The sequence below is a fragment of the Ranitomeya variabilis genome, chromosome 1 (genome assembly GCF_051348905.1).
Source record: "Ranitomeya variabilis isolate aRanVar5 chromosome 1, aRanVar5.hap1, whole genome shotgun sequence".
NCBI lineage: Eukaryota > Metazoa > Chordata > Amphibia > Anura > Dendrobatidae > Ranitomeya > Ranitomeya variabilis.
This window is the reverse complement of record NC_135232.1, coordinates 232232386-232247461: the sequence shown is the minus strand read 5'-3', so window position 1 is coordinate 232247461 and position 15076 is coordinate 232232386. Positions and strand designations below refer to the sequence as shown.

General features: G+C 40.5%; 1 protein-coding gene across 1 annotated transcript in view; it reads right to left on the bottom strand.

The window, feature by feature from the left end:
- AACS (acetoacetyl-CoA synthetase) overlaps nt 1-15076 on the bottom strand; it is a 157586-nt gene that overhangs the window by 129553 nt on the left and 12957 nt on the right. Inside the window, exon 2 of the mRNA XM_077293263.1 lies at nt 8818-8921. Within this exon, the coding sequence (XP_077149378.1) occupies nt 8818-8921 (104 nt within the window). The remainder of the gene's footprint in view (nt 1-8817; nt 8922-15076) is intronic.

The following is a 15076-nucleotide window of genomic DNA, read 5'->3' as shown; positions in this document are numbered from 1 at the left end:
GTTTGATTTACTTTTATAGCGTTTTTTTATATCGGATTTTTATGATTGGCAGCTGTCACACACTAAAAGACGCTTTTTATAGCAAAAAAGTTTTTGCGTCTCCACATTTTGAGACCTATAATTTTTCCGTATTTTGGTCCACAGAGTCATGTGAGGCCTTGTTTTTTGTGGGACGAGTTGAACTTTTTATTGGTAACATTTTCAGACATGTGACAGTTTTTGATCACTTTTTATTCCGATTTTGTGAGGCAGAATGACCAAAAACCAGCTGTTCATGAATTTCTTTTGGGGGAGGCGTTTATACCGTTCCACGTTTGGTAAAATTGATAAAGCAGTTTTATTCGTCGGGTCAGTACGATTACAGCGATATCTCATTTATATCATTTTTTTATGTTTTGGCGCTTTTATACGATAAAAGCTATTTTATAGAAAAAAATTATTATTTTGGCATCGCTTTATTCTGAGGACTATAACTTTTTTATTTTTTTTGTTATGATGCTATATGGCGGCTCGTTTTTTGAGGGACAAGATGACGTTTTCAGCGGTACCATGGTTATTTATATATGTATTTTTGATCGCGTGTTATTTCACTTTTTGTTCGGCGGTATGATAATAAAGCGTTGTTTTTTGGCTCGTTTTTTTTTTTTTTTTTCTTACGGTGTTCACTGAAGGGGTTAACTAGTGGGACAGTTTTATAGGTTGGGTCGTTACGGACGCGGCGATACTAAATATGTGTACTTTTATTGTTTTTTTTTTAGATAAAGAAATGTATTTATGGGAATAATATTTTTTTTTCTTCTTTATTTAGGAATTTTTTTTTACACACGTGGAAATTTTTTTTTTTACTTTTTTACTTAATAGTAGCTGACACCCGGCCGCGCTCCCCCCGTGAGCGCGGCCGATCGCTATGACGTACTATCCCGTCACTGGGAATTAAGTCCCAGGTCACCTTGACGGGATAGTACGTCATATGGGATTAAGGGGTTAATCACAGATATCAAGTCATTTTATTAAGCTTCCTATGCCCTACACGCCCAAATAGACGGCTTAGGAAGGTTGCTCCTACTGACAAATTTTCTTAAGTCTACAGCAAGCCCTAATCGCTGTAAAGTTTTGCTCTCCAGTCTCGTTCTGCCACGAGACCTTAGCATTAATACAAAAAAAGCCTTTGAGCGGGGTCTCTGCGACCATAAGAATTATAGCTGCCTGTAAATGTGCATAAACTCAAAATGAGAAAAAAAAATATTGGATTTCCTGCAATCTTACAAAGTAAGCAAAAAAAGACTTCCTGACATATCTTTAGAAAACAGATACCTCTGACTTCGCTATCACAAACATAGCAAGAAGCACTGACACTGCAGCTGGAATTTGCCCATATCTAAAATTTTTTCAGTTTTCTTCAGAGTGCTTCATTACACTTTTATCCATTTTTAGCCCAAGTAGCCATTTTTACCATGCAAAAAAACATGGAAGTTTCCCTACTGTCAAAATCCAGCCCGGGTTTTGAGTTCTGTCTGCCCTTTTCCCGGGCTGAACATGTCAAGGGTTAACTTTGCTCTGCCTTATTCTGGGTTCAGGTTTGCTATTTAGCTCCACTGCATCCTGCAGGCGGTGTCAGTTATATTTTCTGCCTACGGCATGAGTATCTGACTCTGCTAGTACCCTGCTTGGTCCTGCTGCGCTCTGACCTTGCCCATGTCTACTTCTCCTTCCCTGCCCATCCTGTCTTAGTGTTTCCTGATTGCTTTTGGATTTCCCGGTGTTTGACTCGGCTTTGACTCTGACTTGAATTTGCCTCTGGTCCCTGGTACTTCTGCCTTTTGCCTGGTATTTACCCTTTGGCTCTCCACTATCTCTGTGCTTGTTTTTTCTCTTTGTACTGCGTGACAGTCTAGGTTTTGACTTGGCTTGTTTGACTATTCTGCTGCCACCCGGTGGCAGCTTCGCTGCAGCACTACAGATCTGCTATTGCAGACTTGCTACTATCCTTCCACTCTATTGCCATCTAGTGGAAGTTGTAGTTACCTGCATAGCTGCAGCGTGACAGCTACTCCTAGCATCAGACAGTGTGAAACAGACAGCCTATAAATGCTGTGTGATGGCTTTTGGGTTTTTTTGTGGATCAATTCACTTGAATGGGCAAGTTTGATAAAAAAAAAAAAAAAACATCAAAATCAGAGAAGCAAATATATTAGATTAAAGGGAATCTGGGAATCTGTCAGCAGGTTTTTTTTTTTTTTAAATCAAAGAGTAGGATAATATAGGGCAAGAGACCCTGATTCCAGGGATATGTCACTTATTAGGCTGTGTGCAGTAGTTCCAATGCAAACAGTGTTTTATCAGCGGGAGATTATCACTGCAGGACTAGGTCTCATGCACACAGCAGTCAGGCTGATCTGTGTAACCCCGCCACTGATTTGCAGCTTGCTGACAATGCACAGTGTAGACAGGAAGCTGCCAGTCAGGAGAGTGAACAGGTTTATACAGGGTTCAGCTATCTGAGTCCTGCTACGTCTATAAATGAGAAGACAAGGATTCTAACAAAACTTCACAAAGCAGCCCAGTAAGAAATACATCCTTGGAATCAGGCTCTCTTGCCCTATAATATACTGCTCTCAGATTCCATAGCAAAAACCTGCTGACATATTCCCTTTAAGACAGGACAATTTCTCACAAAATATACTTTGCTCTCTCATATATAGATTACTAAAAATTCTATTAGCAAGTTTTAACAATAAAACAAGTTAGAAACTCAACTCAATTATTTTATATGGTAATGAGCCAAGATAGCAATATAGTACCATACACTCGGGTGTATGGGATTTTGTAAAACAAAAAGTTTATTGGGGTGGAGTGTATGGGGGGTATTACAAAGAGAGGCAGTGTGGGGGATATTAGGTGAAGGAACATTATGGAAAGGGGCAGCGTGGGGAGGGTATTTTGTGCAGGAAGAACAGAAAGAGGCAATTATTTATACGGGGCGCAGCATTAAAGATACTTTTATTTTTAATGGACCATGTCGGGAAGTGCTGCTGAAGAAGGGGGTGTAGGCTGGAAAGACGATCTCTGGGTATGATATCTCCTCATGACGTCTGTACTACACGGAGACAAAAGGGATGGGGACGACTCCAATCAGAGATAATGTTACCTATAAGGTACATGGATGTAAATGTTTATTTGTGATACTGCCTGCGTCTCCTCAGTTATATGGTTCCTGTATGGTCTGCAGTCTGATTAATTGTAACAGCAGCTCCGATTATCTCCTTACCATTGTTAATGACATACTTGGAATTGTAGGTTCATGCGATACAAAAGTATATTGTGCTACATTCATGTACTGATGGTTTTTTATGGCGCTGCATTCATGTACTGATGGTGTTTTTGGCACTGCATTCATGTACTGACAGTGTTTTTGATGCTGCTTTCATGTACTGACAGTGTTTATGGCGCTGCATTCAAGTACTGACGGTGTTTATGGTGCTGCATTCATGTACTGAGGGTGTTTTTGATGCTGCATTCATGTTCTGACGGTGTTTTTGATGCTGCATTCATGTACTGACAGTGGTTCTGGTGCTGCTATGGTGGACACTTATCTGTCTCGAGAACAAAGATCAGGTACTATTCTTACCCCCCCACCCCACATAAAATTTGCTCTTGCGGGTACGGCGGCAGAATATTGCTACATTATAACAATCTTCTGGAAAAAAAGCGTCACAATATGTTAAAAAAGTAACACGATGACCTCAGTCCATTCAGCGGCGGTTCGGTAGGTGTCGTTTTGGAAAGTATGTGGCCACCATTAGTACAGGCATTATTGCCCCCTCACTATTCTGTATCCGCCAGGAGAAAATATTACATCAATAGGGAATTTTCAGTCTATGTTTATCATTTGACTGTGAAATAACTCAGCTCATGGACTCACCACAACAGCTGAATACTTCTCACTTACCCAAGGGATTAGCTGGTAACACAATGTCTGATCCTTTCTCATGCATTGCTTTTGCAATCAGATATGTTTTCAAGAAATCTGACTTGCAGACCCCATATGCCCTCATGTCTGTTTATAACAACTGATATAGGAATGTGAATGGACATATGACCTTGGAGGGTAATACAAGATTGCAGAACATAAGATACCTGTAGATTAGTGTCAGGTTAGGGTTTCTAGTTGTAAGGACAAATCTGAAGCCAAAATGCATTTTTCTCCTAACTTCCTATCTATTTAGTCCTATAATTCTAAGCTATTTTCTAATATCCTTGCTTTAAAAATTCCCTACTATTCTCTAACTACACTATCGAACGGCTTTTGTATTTTTCACCACCAGGGGCCAGAGGCTGTGGTCACAGTCCCTGCCCCTCCCTGAAATGAAGCATCATCAGAGATTAGTCCCTGACTGTCTCCCCCCATGTGCAGTCTCCCTCAGTGTCCTCAGCGATGAGCGCAGCATCAGGTCTGTTGTCGCCTTTGTATTTTACCTGTAGGATATCCTTGTATTCCTTTTATATTGCATGGTGCCATCTTATGGCTAACTTTGATATTTTTATTACGGTTTTTAAAATTTCATCAATAAAAATATATTTTTTACTGATTTTTTTTTCCACTTTGGTCATTTCACACCATTCTTTCTATATGATTTTGATGTATATAGTGTAGAACCATACCCTAAGTCACTTATACATACTGTATTATTTTACTTTTGGATTTTCAGATATGATTCAATATTTTGATATAAAAGTGCAGACAGAAAACATCCTATACCCTGCTGACAGGCAGAGCAAAGAGAATCTGAACTACATTAACAAGTGGAAGAGTTTGTTTGTAGTCTATTTCCATGACATACAGTATACAGATGCTTCTCACAAAATTAGAATAGCATCAAAAAGTTAATTTATTTCAGTTCTTCAATACAAAACATGAAACTGATATATTATATATAGTCATTACAAACAGAGTGAGTGATCTACAGTTGTGGCCAAAAGTATTGACACCCTTGCAATTCTGTCAGATAATACTCAGTTTCTTCCTGAAAATGATTGCAAACACAAATTCTTTGTTATTATTATCTTCATTTAATTTGTCTTAAATGAAAAAACACAAAAGGAATTGTCCTAAAGTCAAATTGGATATAATTCCACACCAAACATAAAAAAGGAGGTGGACAAAAGTATTGGCACTGTTCGAAAAATCATGTGATGCTTCTCTAATTTGTGTAATTAACAGCACCTGTAACTTACCTGTGGCACCTAACAGGTGTTGGCAATAACTAAATCACACTTGCAGCCAGTTGACATGGATTAAAGTTGACTCAACCTCTGTCCTGTGTCCTTGTGTGTACCACATTGAGCATGGAAAAAAGAAAGAACTGTCTGAGGACAGGAAAGCAAATTGTGAGGAAGCATGAGCAATCTCAAGGCTACAAGTCCATCTCCAAAGACCTGAATGTTCCTGTGTCTACCGTGTGCAGTGTCATCAAGAAGTTTAAAGCCCATGGCACTGTGGCTAACCTCCCTAGATGTGGACGGAAAAGAAAAATTGACAAGAGATTTCAACGCAAGATTGTGCGGATGTTGGATAAAGAGCCTCGACTAACATCCAAACAAGTTCAAGCTGGCCTGCCGTCCGAGGGTACAACAGTGTCAACCAGTACTATCCGTCGGTGTCTGAATGAAAAGGGACAGTATAGTAGGAGACCCAGGAAGACCCCACTTCTTACCCCGAGACATAAAACAGTCAGGCTGGAGTTTGCCAAAACTTACCTGAAAAAGCCTAAAACATTTTGGAAGAATGTTCTCTGGTCAGATGAGACAAAAGTAGAGCTTTTTGGGCAAAGGCATCAACATAGAGTTTACAGGAGAAAAAAAGAGGCATTCAAAGAAAAGAACACGGTCCCTACAGTCAAACAAGGGAGAGGTTCCCTGATGTTTTGGGGTTGCTTTGCTGCCTCTGGAACTGGACTGCTTGACCGTGTGCATGGCATTATGAAGTCTGAAGACTACCAAGAAATTTTGCAGCATAATGTAGGGCCCAGTGTGAGAAAGCTGGGTCTCCCTCAGAGGTCATGGGTCTTCCAGCAGGACAATGACCCAAAACACACTTCAAAAAGCACTAGAAAATGGTTTGAGAGAAAGCACTGGAGACTTCTAAGGTGGCCAGCAATGAGTCCAGACCTGAATCCCATAGAACACCTGTGGAGAGATCTAAAAATGGCAGTTTGGAGAAGGCACCCTTCAAATATCAGGGACCTGGAGCAGTTTGCCAAAGAAGAATGGTCTAAAATTCCAGCAGAGCATTGTAAGAAACTCATTGATGGTTACCGGAAGCGGTTGGTCGCAGTTATTTTGGCTAAAGGTTGTGCAACCAAGTATTAGGCTGAGGGTGCCAATACTTTTGTCTGGCCCATTTTTGGAGTTTTGTGTGAAATGATCAATGTTTTTATTTTTGCTTCATTCTCTTTTGTGTTTTTTCATTTAAGACAAATTAAATGAAGATAATAATACCAAAGAATTTGTGATTGCAATCATTTTCAGGAAGAAACTGAGTAATATCTGACAGAATTGCAGGGGTGTCAATACTTTTGGCCACAACTGTATTTCAAGTGTTTATTTCTGTTAATGTTGATGATTGGACTACAGCCAAGGGAAACCCAAAAGTCATTATCTCAGTAAATTAGAATAATTAACAAAAACACCTGCAAAGGTTTCCTACGGTAAGCGTTTAAAAAGGTCTCTTAGTCTGTTTCAGTAGGCTCCACAATCATGGGGAAGACTCCTGACTTGACAGATGTCCAGCAGACAGTCATTGACACACTCCACAAGGAAGGTAAGCTACAAAAGGTCATTGCTAAAGAAGCTGGCTGTTCACAGAGTGCTGTATCCAAGCATATCAATGGAAAATTGAGTGGAAGGAAAAAGTGTGGTAGAAAAAGGTGCACAAGCAACCGGGATAACCGCAGCCTTGAAAGGATTGTTATGAAAAGGCCATTCAAAAATTGTTGGAGAGATTCACAAGGAGTGGACTGTTGCTGGAGCCATTGCTTCAAGAGCTACCACACACAAGCGTATCCAGGACATGAGTTACAAGTGTCGCATTTCTTGTGTCAAGCCACTCATGACCAATAGACAACGCCAGAAGCATGTTACCTAGGCCAAGGAGAAAAACAACTGGACTATTACTCAGTGGTCTAAGGTGTTGTTTTCAGATGAAAGTAAATTTTGCATTTCATTTGGAAATCAAGGTCCCAGAGTCTGGAGGAAGAGCGGAGAGGCCACAATCAAAGCTGCTTGAGGTCTATGTGAAGTTTCCACAATCAGTGATGGTTTGGGGAGCCATGTCATCTGCTGGTGTAGGTCCACTGTGTTATATCAAGACCAAAGTCAGCGCAGCCAGGACATTTTCGAGCACTTCATGCTTCCCACTGCCGACAAGCTTTTCGGAGATGGAAATTTCATTATCCAGCAGGACTTGGCACCTGTCCACACTGCCAAAAGTACCAATACCTGGTTTAAAAACAACTGCATCACTGTCTTTGATTAGTCAGCAAACTCGCCTGACCTTAACCAAGAGGAAGATGAGAGACACCAGACCCAACAATGCAGACGAGCTGAAGGCTGCTATCAAGCAACCTGGGCTTCCATAACACCTCAGCAGTGCCACAGGCTGATCGCCTCCATGCCATGCCGCGCCGCATTGATGCAGTAATTGATACAAAAGGAGCCCCGACAAAGTATTGAGTGCATTTACAGAACATACATTTCAGTAGGCCAACATTTCGGATTTTAAAATTATTTTTCAAGCTGGTGTTATAAAGTAATCTAATTTACTGAGATAATGACTTTTGGGTTTTCATTGGCTGTAAGCCATAATCATCAATATTAACAGAAATAAACACTTGAAATAGATTACTCTGTTTGTAATGACTCTACAGTACAGACAAAAAGTTTGGACACACCTTCTCATTTAAAGATTTTTCTGTATTTTCATGACTATGAAAATTGTAAATTCACACTGAAGGCATCAAAACTATGAATTAACACATGTGGAATTATATACTTAATAAAAGTGTGAAACAACTGAAAATCTATATATATAATTGTCTAAGGGGTACTTCCGTCTGTCTGTCTGTAACGGAAATCCCGCGTTGCTGATTGTTTGCGGCCGCCAGCGATGGGCACAGTCCGGCAGAGAATTAGTCCCTCCCTACTTCCGTCAAGTCAGTGCCTGGCGCCCGCTCCATACTCCCCTCCAGTCAGCGCTTACACAGGGTTAATGGCAGCGTTAACGGACCGCGTTATGCCGCGGGTAACGCACTCCGTTAACGCTGCTATTAATCCTGTGTGACCAACTACCTCTTGAAGCTCATCAAGAGAATGCCAAGAGTGTGCAAAGCAGTCATCAAAGCAAAAGGTGGCTACTTTGAAGAACTTAGAATATAAGACATAATTTCAGTTGTTTCACACTTTTCTGTTAAGTATATAATTCCACATGTGTTAATTCATAGTTTTGTTGCCTTCAGTGTGAATTTACAATTTTCATAGTCATGAAAATACAGAAAAATCTTTAAATGAGAAGGGGTGTCCAAACTTTTGGTCTGTACTGTATATACCAGTTTCACGTCTTGTATTGAAGAACTGAAATCAATTAACTTTTTGATGATATTCTAATTTTGTGAGAAGCACATGGAGGTCTTCATTGGTGCTGCACACATCGTATTAATTTCTGCAATGATGATCATTTGCAAAGAGGCTTCATATTGTAAACATTAGGACTCATGTCCACAGTGGGGAATTTTCTATTAACATTTTAACAAGAAGGCATACCTCATCATATATACGGGAGAAGACAATGCCACTGAAATCCCAAAATTCTCCCCAAAATTCTGGATAGAACTCCACTGACCACTGGTACAGCTCATTGTAGTTACCTAGTATAAGGAGAACAAGGAAAAGTTAATACCGTATATTTTATTCTTTTTTTTCTCTTTGTACATAAAAGGGTTACAAAAGCAGTTTGTGAATAAGATCTATAACCTTCTAACCACATAGTGAATAGTATTCATATACCATTTACAATGACTATAATGGAAATAACACTCACTAAAGTGTATGGTATTCTGTAAACTTGCAGGGTGAACCCAAACGCTCCTAGTATTAATGCCTTCTGGCCTAATAGGAGATATTATGTTCACAAGGCCAAGTGCCTGATGGCTTGTGGTTTAACTTTTCCCACATTTCAAGGAGTCATCCGAGGTTACGTGGCCACAGAAGTCTCAGTCTGGTATATTACCTACAGTAATGTTGCTTATACACATTAGATGTTACAATCCTGACCTGGTCATTTAGCCATTTATTAATCATAATAACTGGGTGGAGGCTAGGGATGGGTGATGCTGCCCAAAATTAAAGACTATTATAAGCTTGATATTTCTTTTTTTTTTGCAGGTAAGGATTATTAGAAATTACTAGAATTTACTAGAATTTGAGCAAGAAAATTTAGGAAAGTCTAACAGAAATCTACTCCACAGTTGGGGAAAAAAAAAAATATAGCAGTCCAGAAATTGGAACTAACTCCTTCCCAACCAGGCGATTTTATATTTGAGGGCGTTTTATTTTTTCCTCCCCTTATAAAAAGAGCCATAAACTTTTTTTATTTTTTCATCAACATAAATGTCTGAGGGTTTTTATCATTTGAAGTACTGGAAAGCGGGAAAAAAATTCCAAGTGCGGCAAAATTGCGAAAAAAGAGCAATTCCTCAATTGTTTTTAGCATTTTTTTTTTATTATTATATCCAGGAGTTAATTATACAGCAAAAATTACCTGGCAATATGATTCTCCAGGTGAATATGATTACACACATACCAAACATGTATAGTTTTATAGTATAGTTTTTATTTTATTTTAAGTGGTAAAAAAAAAAAAAATTCAAAAATTTGTAAAATGAAATAAAAAAATTTCCCTCTGTCGCCATTTTCCGAGAGTGGTAACTTTTTTTTATTGATATCACTTTGGCGTAGATTAGAGGTTTTGATTGCCTCTTATTACATTTTTTTTGTGTGTTGCTGCAGTAGTCTAAAAACTACAATTCTGGGGTTTTGATTTTTTTTCTCGTTATGACGTTTACCAATTGGATTAATTTATTTTATAGTTTGATAGCTCAGACTTTTAGAAACGCAGCAATACCAAAAATGTATGTTTTTTACATTTTATATCTAAACCGCCGAAGCTTTTTTCGGTTTTTCGCTCCCCTCCTTCCCAGAGGCATAACTTTTTTTTTTTCCGTCAATATGGCCATGTGAGGGCTTATTTTTGCAGGACGAGTTGTACTTTTGAACGACACCATTGGTTTTACCATGTCTTGTAACAGAAAACGGGAAAAAAATTCCAAGTGTGGTGAAATTGCAAAAAAGTGCAATCCCACACTTGTTTTTTGTTCGGCTTTCTTGCTAGGTTCACTAAATGCTAACACTGACCTGCCGTTGTGATTCTCCAGGTCATTTCGAGTTAATAGAAACCAAACATGTCTAGGTTCTTTTTTATCTAAGTGGTGAAAAAAAAATCCAAGCTTTGCTTAAAAAAAAAAAAAAAAAATTGCACAATTTTCCGATACCCGTAGAGTCTTCATTTTTTGTGATCTCGGGTTGGTTGAGGGCTTATTTTTTGCGTGCTGAGCTGACGTTTTTAATGATAACATTTTGGTGCAGATACGTTCTTTTGCTCGCCCGTTACTGCATTTTAATGTAATGTCGCGGTGACCAAAAAACGTAATTCTGGTGTTTTGACTTTTTTATCACTACGCCATTTAGCGATCAGGCTAATCCTTTTTTTTTTTTATTGAGCGGGCAATTCTGCACTCGGCAATACCAAATATGTGTAGGTTTGATTTTTTTTAAAATTGTTTTATTTTGAATGCGGCGAAAGGGGGGCGATTTCAACTTTTATATCTTTTTTTAGTTTTTTCATATTTTTAAAAACATTTTTTTTTTTATTTTTTAGCCATGTTTCAATAGCCTTAGGGCTGTCCCACACGTCCAGATAATTCCGGTACCGGAATAAATCGGTACCGGAGTTATCCGTGTCCGTGTGCCTGGGAACTCACGGAGGCCATACGTGCGGCACACGTGTGCCGCCCGTATGGCGAGTGGGTACCACACGGAGCGTGTGGTACCCACTCTGCATGGTGCTGAAGCTGCGATTCATATCTTCCCTGCAGCAACGTTTGCTGTAGAGAAAATATGAAGAATAGTGTTTAAAATAAAGATCTATGTGTCCGCCGCCCCCCCACCCCCTGTGCGCCCCCCCCGCTGGTCAGAAAATACTTACCCGCCTCCCTCGCTGCTTCCTGGTCTGGCCGCGGCTTCTCCTGCATGCGGTCACGTGGGCCCGATCATTTACAGTCATGAATATGTGGCTCCACCTCCCATAGGGGCGGAGCCGACTATTCATGATTGTAAATGATCGGCCCCACGTGACCGCATACAGTAGGAGGCGCGGCCAGACCAGGAAGGAGCGAGGGAGCGGGTAAGTATTTTCTGACCAGCGGGGGGGCGCACAGGGGGTGGGGGGGCGGCGGACACATGGATCTTTATTTTTAACACTATTCTTCATATTTTCTCTATAGCAAACGCTGCTACAGGGAAGATATGAATACCGGCTTCAGCACCATGTGGGGGGGGGACAGCGCTTACTGTAGCGCTGTCTCCTGCACGCACACGGACCCCAGACGGAGAATGTCCGTGTGAGGTCCGTGTTTTACGCGGACCCATTGACTCTATTGGGTCCGTGTAAAACGTGCAGTCCCACGAACACTGACATGTCTCCGTGTTTGGCACACGGAGACACGGTCCGCAAAAAATCAATGACATCTGCACAGATGCATTGATTTTTATGGGTCTACGTGTGTCAGTGTCTCCGGTACGTGAGGAAACTGTCACCTCACGTACCGGAGCCACTGACGTGTGAAACCGGCCTTAATGGGAGGCTAGAAGCTGGCACTACTTGATCGGCTCAGCTACATAGAGGCGATCATCAGATCGCCTCTATGTAGTGAATTGCTGAGTTGCCATGAGCGCCAACCACTGGGAACTAAGTTTAGTTCAACTGTCCTGTGTTAGTTTTATGTCTCCCACTGGTAACTCCCCCTTCATTTCAAATTATCTCATGCTGACCAGTGTCCGACCCATAGTCTTGAACAGCTCCCTTACATATAAATAAAACATGGATTTCTCTGGAGTAAGTTATTGGATCGCAGATATCAGTGTATAATTTTATTCAGCTTCCTAAAACCTACATGTCCATGTAGACGGCATAGTAGGGTTGATATTACTGACAGATTCCCTTCAACGTCTCCATAAAAACTTCATATTGGCAATCATTACAGCATGTGCACACCGTCAACGCATTTTGGGCTTAGAGTAGCTCTTGTTCTCAGCAGATGTGTATAAAGTTTCAAGAGATTTTAATCCCCAAGTGCTGGATTATTGTATTTTTTTAGGATTCAAGAGAAGAAAATGTCCAGCTTCACTGAATCCGTGAAAAAAAGTTTTCTTTATTCACAAACTTAAACATGGAGGATACAGACTTCAGCACAAACCATATGGGTAAGAACTCAACGCGTTTCTGGAGACTAAGCTTCCTTAATCATGATTTGTGAGTGAAGAAAACTTTTTTTCACGGATTCGGTGAAGCTGGACATTTTCTTCTCTTGGATTCTACACGCGTGGACACAGCGGGTCTGTGCTCCCGAAACTCAGCTTATGCATCACGGGTGAGCTGGTTGATATTCCTTCTCTTCAAAATTTTTTAGGATTACCTTTTTCTGTAGACAAACAAGGACTGGGAACTGGGCAATATTGTGTGAACCCGATTATAACAAGGCACGTGGTGGATGAGCAGTGAGATTATTACATCTGCTTTCGATAACAGCTGATTGGCGAGGGTGTCAGGTTTCGCAGCCCAACCGATCAGATATTGATGGCCTATCTAATAATAGGCCATGAAAAAAAAAGTAGTAAGTGAAAACACCGTGTGCACAGTCACTATATGGTGCATAGACTAGGTTCCCAGACCATCAATACAAATCAAAAAAGAAGTCTAGCACTCATCTTCAGCAAACGTGGAATAGATTTATTTGTAGCACTTGAAACGTTTCAGTCCATAGGGACTTTCATCAGTCACTACAGTATCATAAGAAAATAAAGAAACAAAAAATGAAGTACGACCAGTACAAAAATAACCAAGGTATATACAGGATAACATACAGCAACATATAAACAATAAATTGACATACAACGTTCGCTTGAGGCAAGAGGTCAAAATGGAATATCATACTAGAATAGGATATAAAGGCAGTAGGTTGAACCGCAAATATCTACCCCCCGTGTCAAAGAAAGTGAAACAATAAGTGACCATAAGAGCCCACACAATGGAGAACGTACCGTGCTAATGATAGCCAGTAGGGCTGTGTTTGCTGAAGATGAGTGCTAGACTTCTTTTTTGATTTGTATTGATGGTCTGGGAACCTAGTCTATGCACCATATAGTGACTGTGCACACGGTGTTTTCACTTACGTATAGTTTCCCATACGTGTTGCATGCCACGAGGTCATGTCCACCCTTCCGTTTTTTTCATATAACGCAGAGGAAACGGCAAATATCCTCGCTCAGTCGAAATTATCTAGTGAATTTCTTTCCATACCGCCACAAGAAACCTGTGAAAGGGACCTTGAACGTGAACTTAGGTCTTTGGTTAACCTTGAGTTACATTGCGCCACCCTCACAGACTACTTACGAGTACAGCGCATCCCTAGAGGTTTATGGGTCCCTCTACGCCCCACACTTTTTCGAGAATCATCAGAATTTTGCATGAAATTTGAGCATATTCTTAATAAATGTTCTCTGGATCTAATCACTTTGACAGTTGAACATCTCCAACGGGCTATCACGGACAACTCCGAGAAGATCAAAACCATTGAAGCACAGTTATCTACTACTGGGACACCGGAGGAACTGAACTCTCTCAAAACTGAAATACAGGAACGTATAGACCGCCATAAGAGAGACATTGAAACAAGGAAACGTAATAAATTTGCGAGAGACGCGGAAGATTACAAAAATAACAGAGTCTACCGATGGCAGGACAACTCTTGGCGTACGAACACACGAGGAAACCAACCTACATTGTCAGAAGCCTCTACCTCGGAGTCAGACAAGGATCATGGTCCTTCAGCCTCGTCACTTCCCCCTTCTTTTTTAGGTCCACGCCGATATCCAAAAAGAAAACCAGACGGGGACAGAACTCCAAAACGGTACCAAGATCCAGGACGGACCACCAGATCAAAGGTATGGACAACCTGGTGATAAACATCTCATCTAGAACTCTTAACGTCGCGGAACATTCTCTCTTACAAAAGGGCCTTTCATTCTGTCCATCATATCGTTGCCATACGTTTGATCTAGATATGGACCTGCAGCGTTTCTTTCGCCTCATTAGATTAAAAGCATATTTTGCTACCACCCCTGTTGGTAATGACAGTAGTATGTGTGTCTGTAATCCTAGACTTCTATCCTCCTCGAGCTTGGGCTTATGCTCTAAGAGTCATTTTAGACCTCCACATTCCTCCCACGCTGTAGAAACCTTCATTGGTTTTGCACAAAAGTCATTTCTATCTTTTAAAGATGACATAGAGAGGGGTACCCTTTTCTATCCACCTAATCTCACGGTGGAGGAGAGACATTCCCTAAAAAATTTACAAGATGATAAATCAATTGTAATTAAACCTGCTGATAAAGGCGGGGCATTAGTTATTATGGATAAAACTATGTATCTAGCAGAAATCATGCGACAGTTGGGTGATGTTTCAGTATATCAAGTGCTAGATAGAGACCCATCCTCTGCCATCCGCCATGAGATTGAAGTCATCCTACATAAATACACGCATTTAGGGATTTTGGACCAAAAAAACTTGTGACTACTTGACAAACCCTTACCCTATTACTCCAGTTTTTTACACGCTACCCAAGGTCCATAAGAATTTGGAGAATCCACCCGGCAGGCCCATTGTAGCCTCCACTGACTCTATCC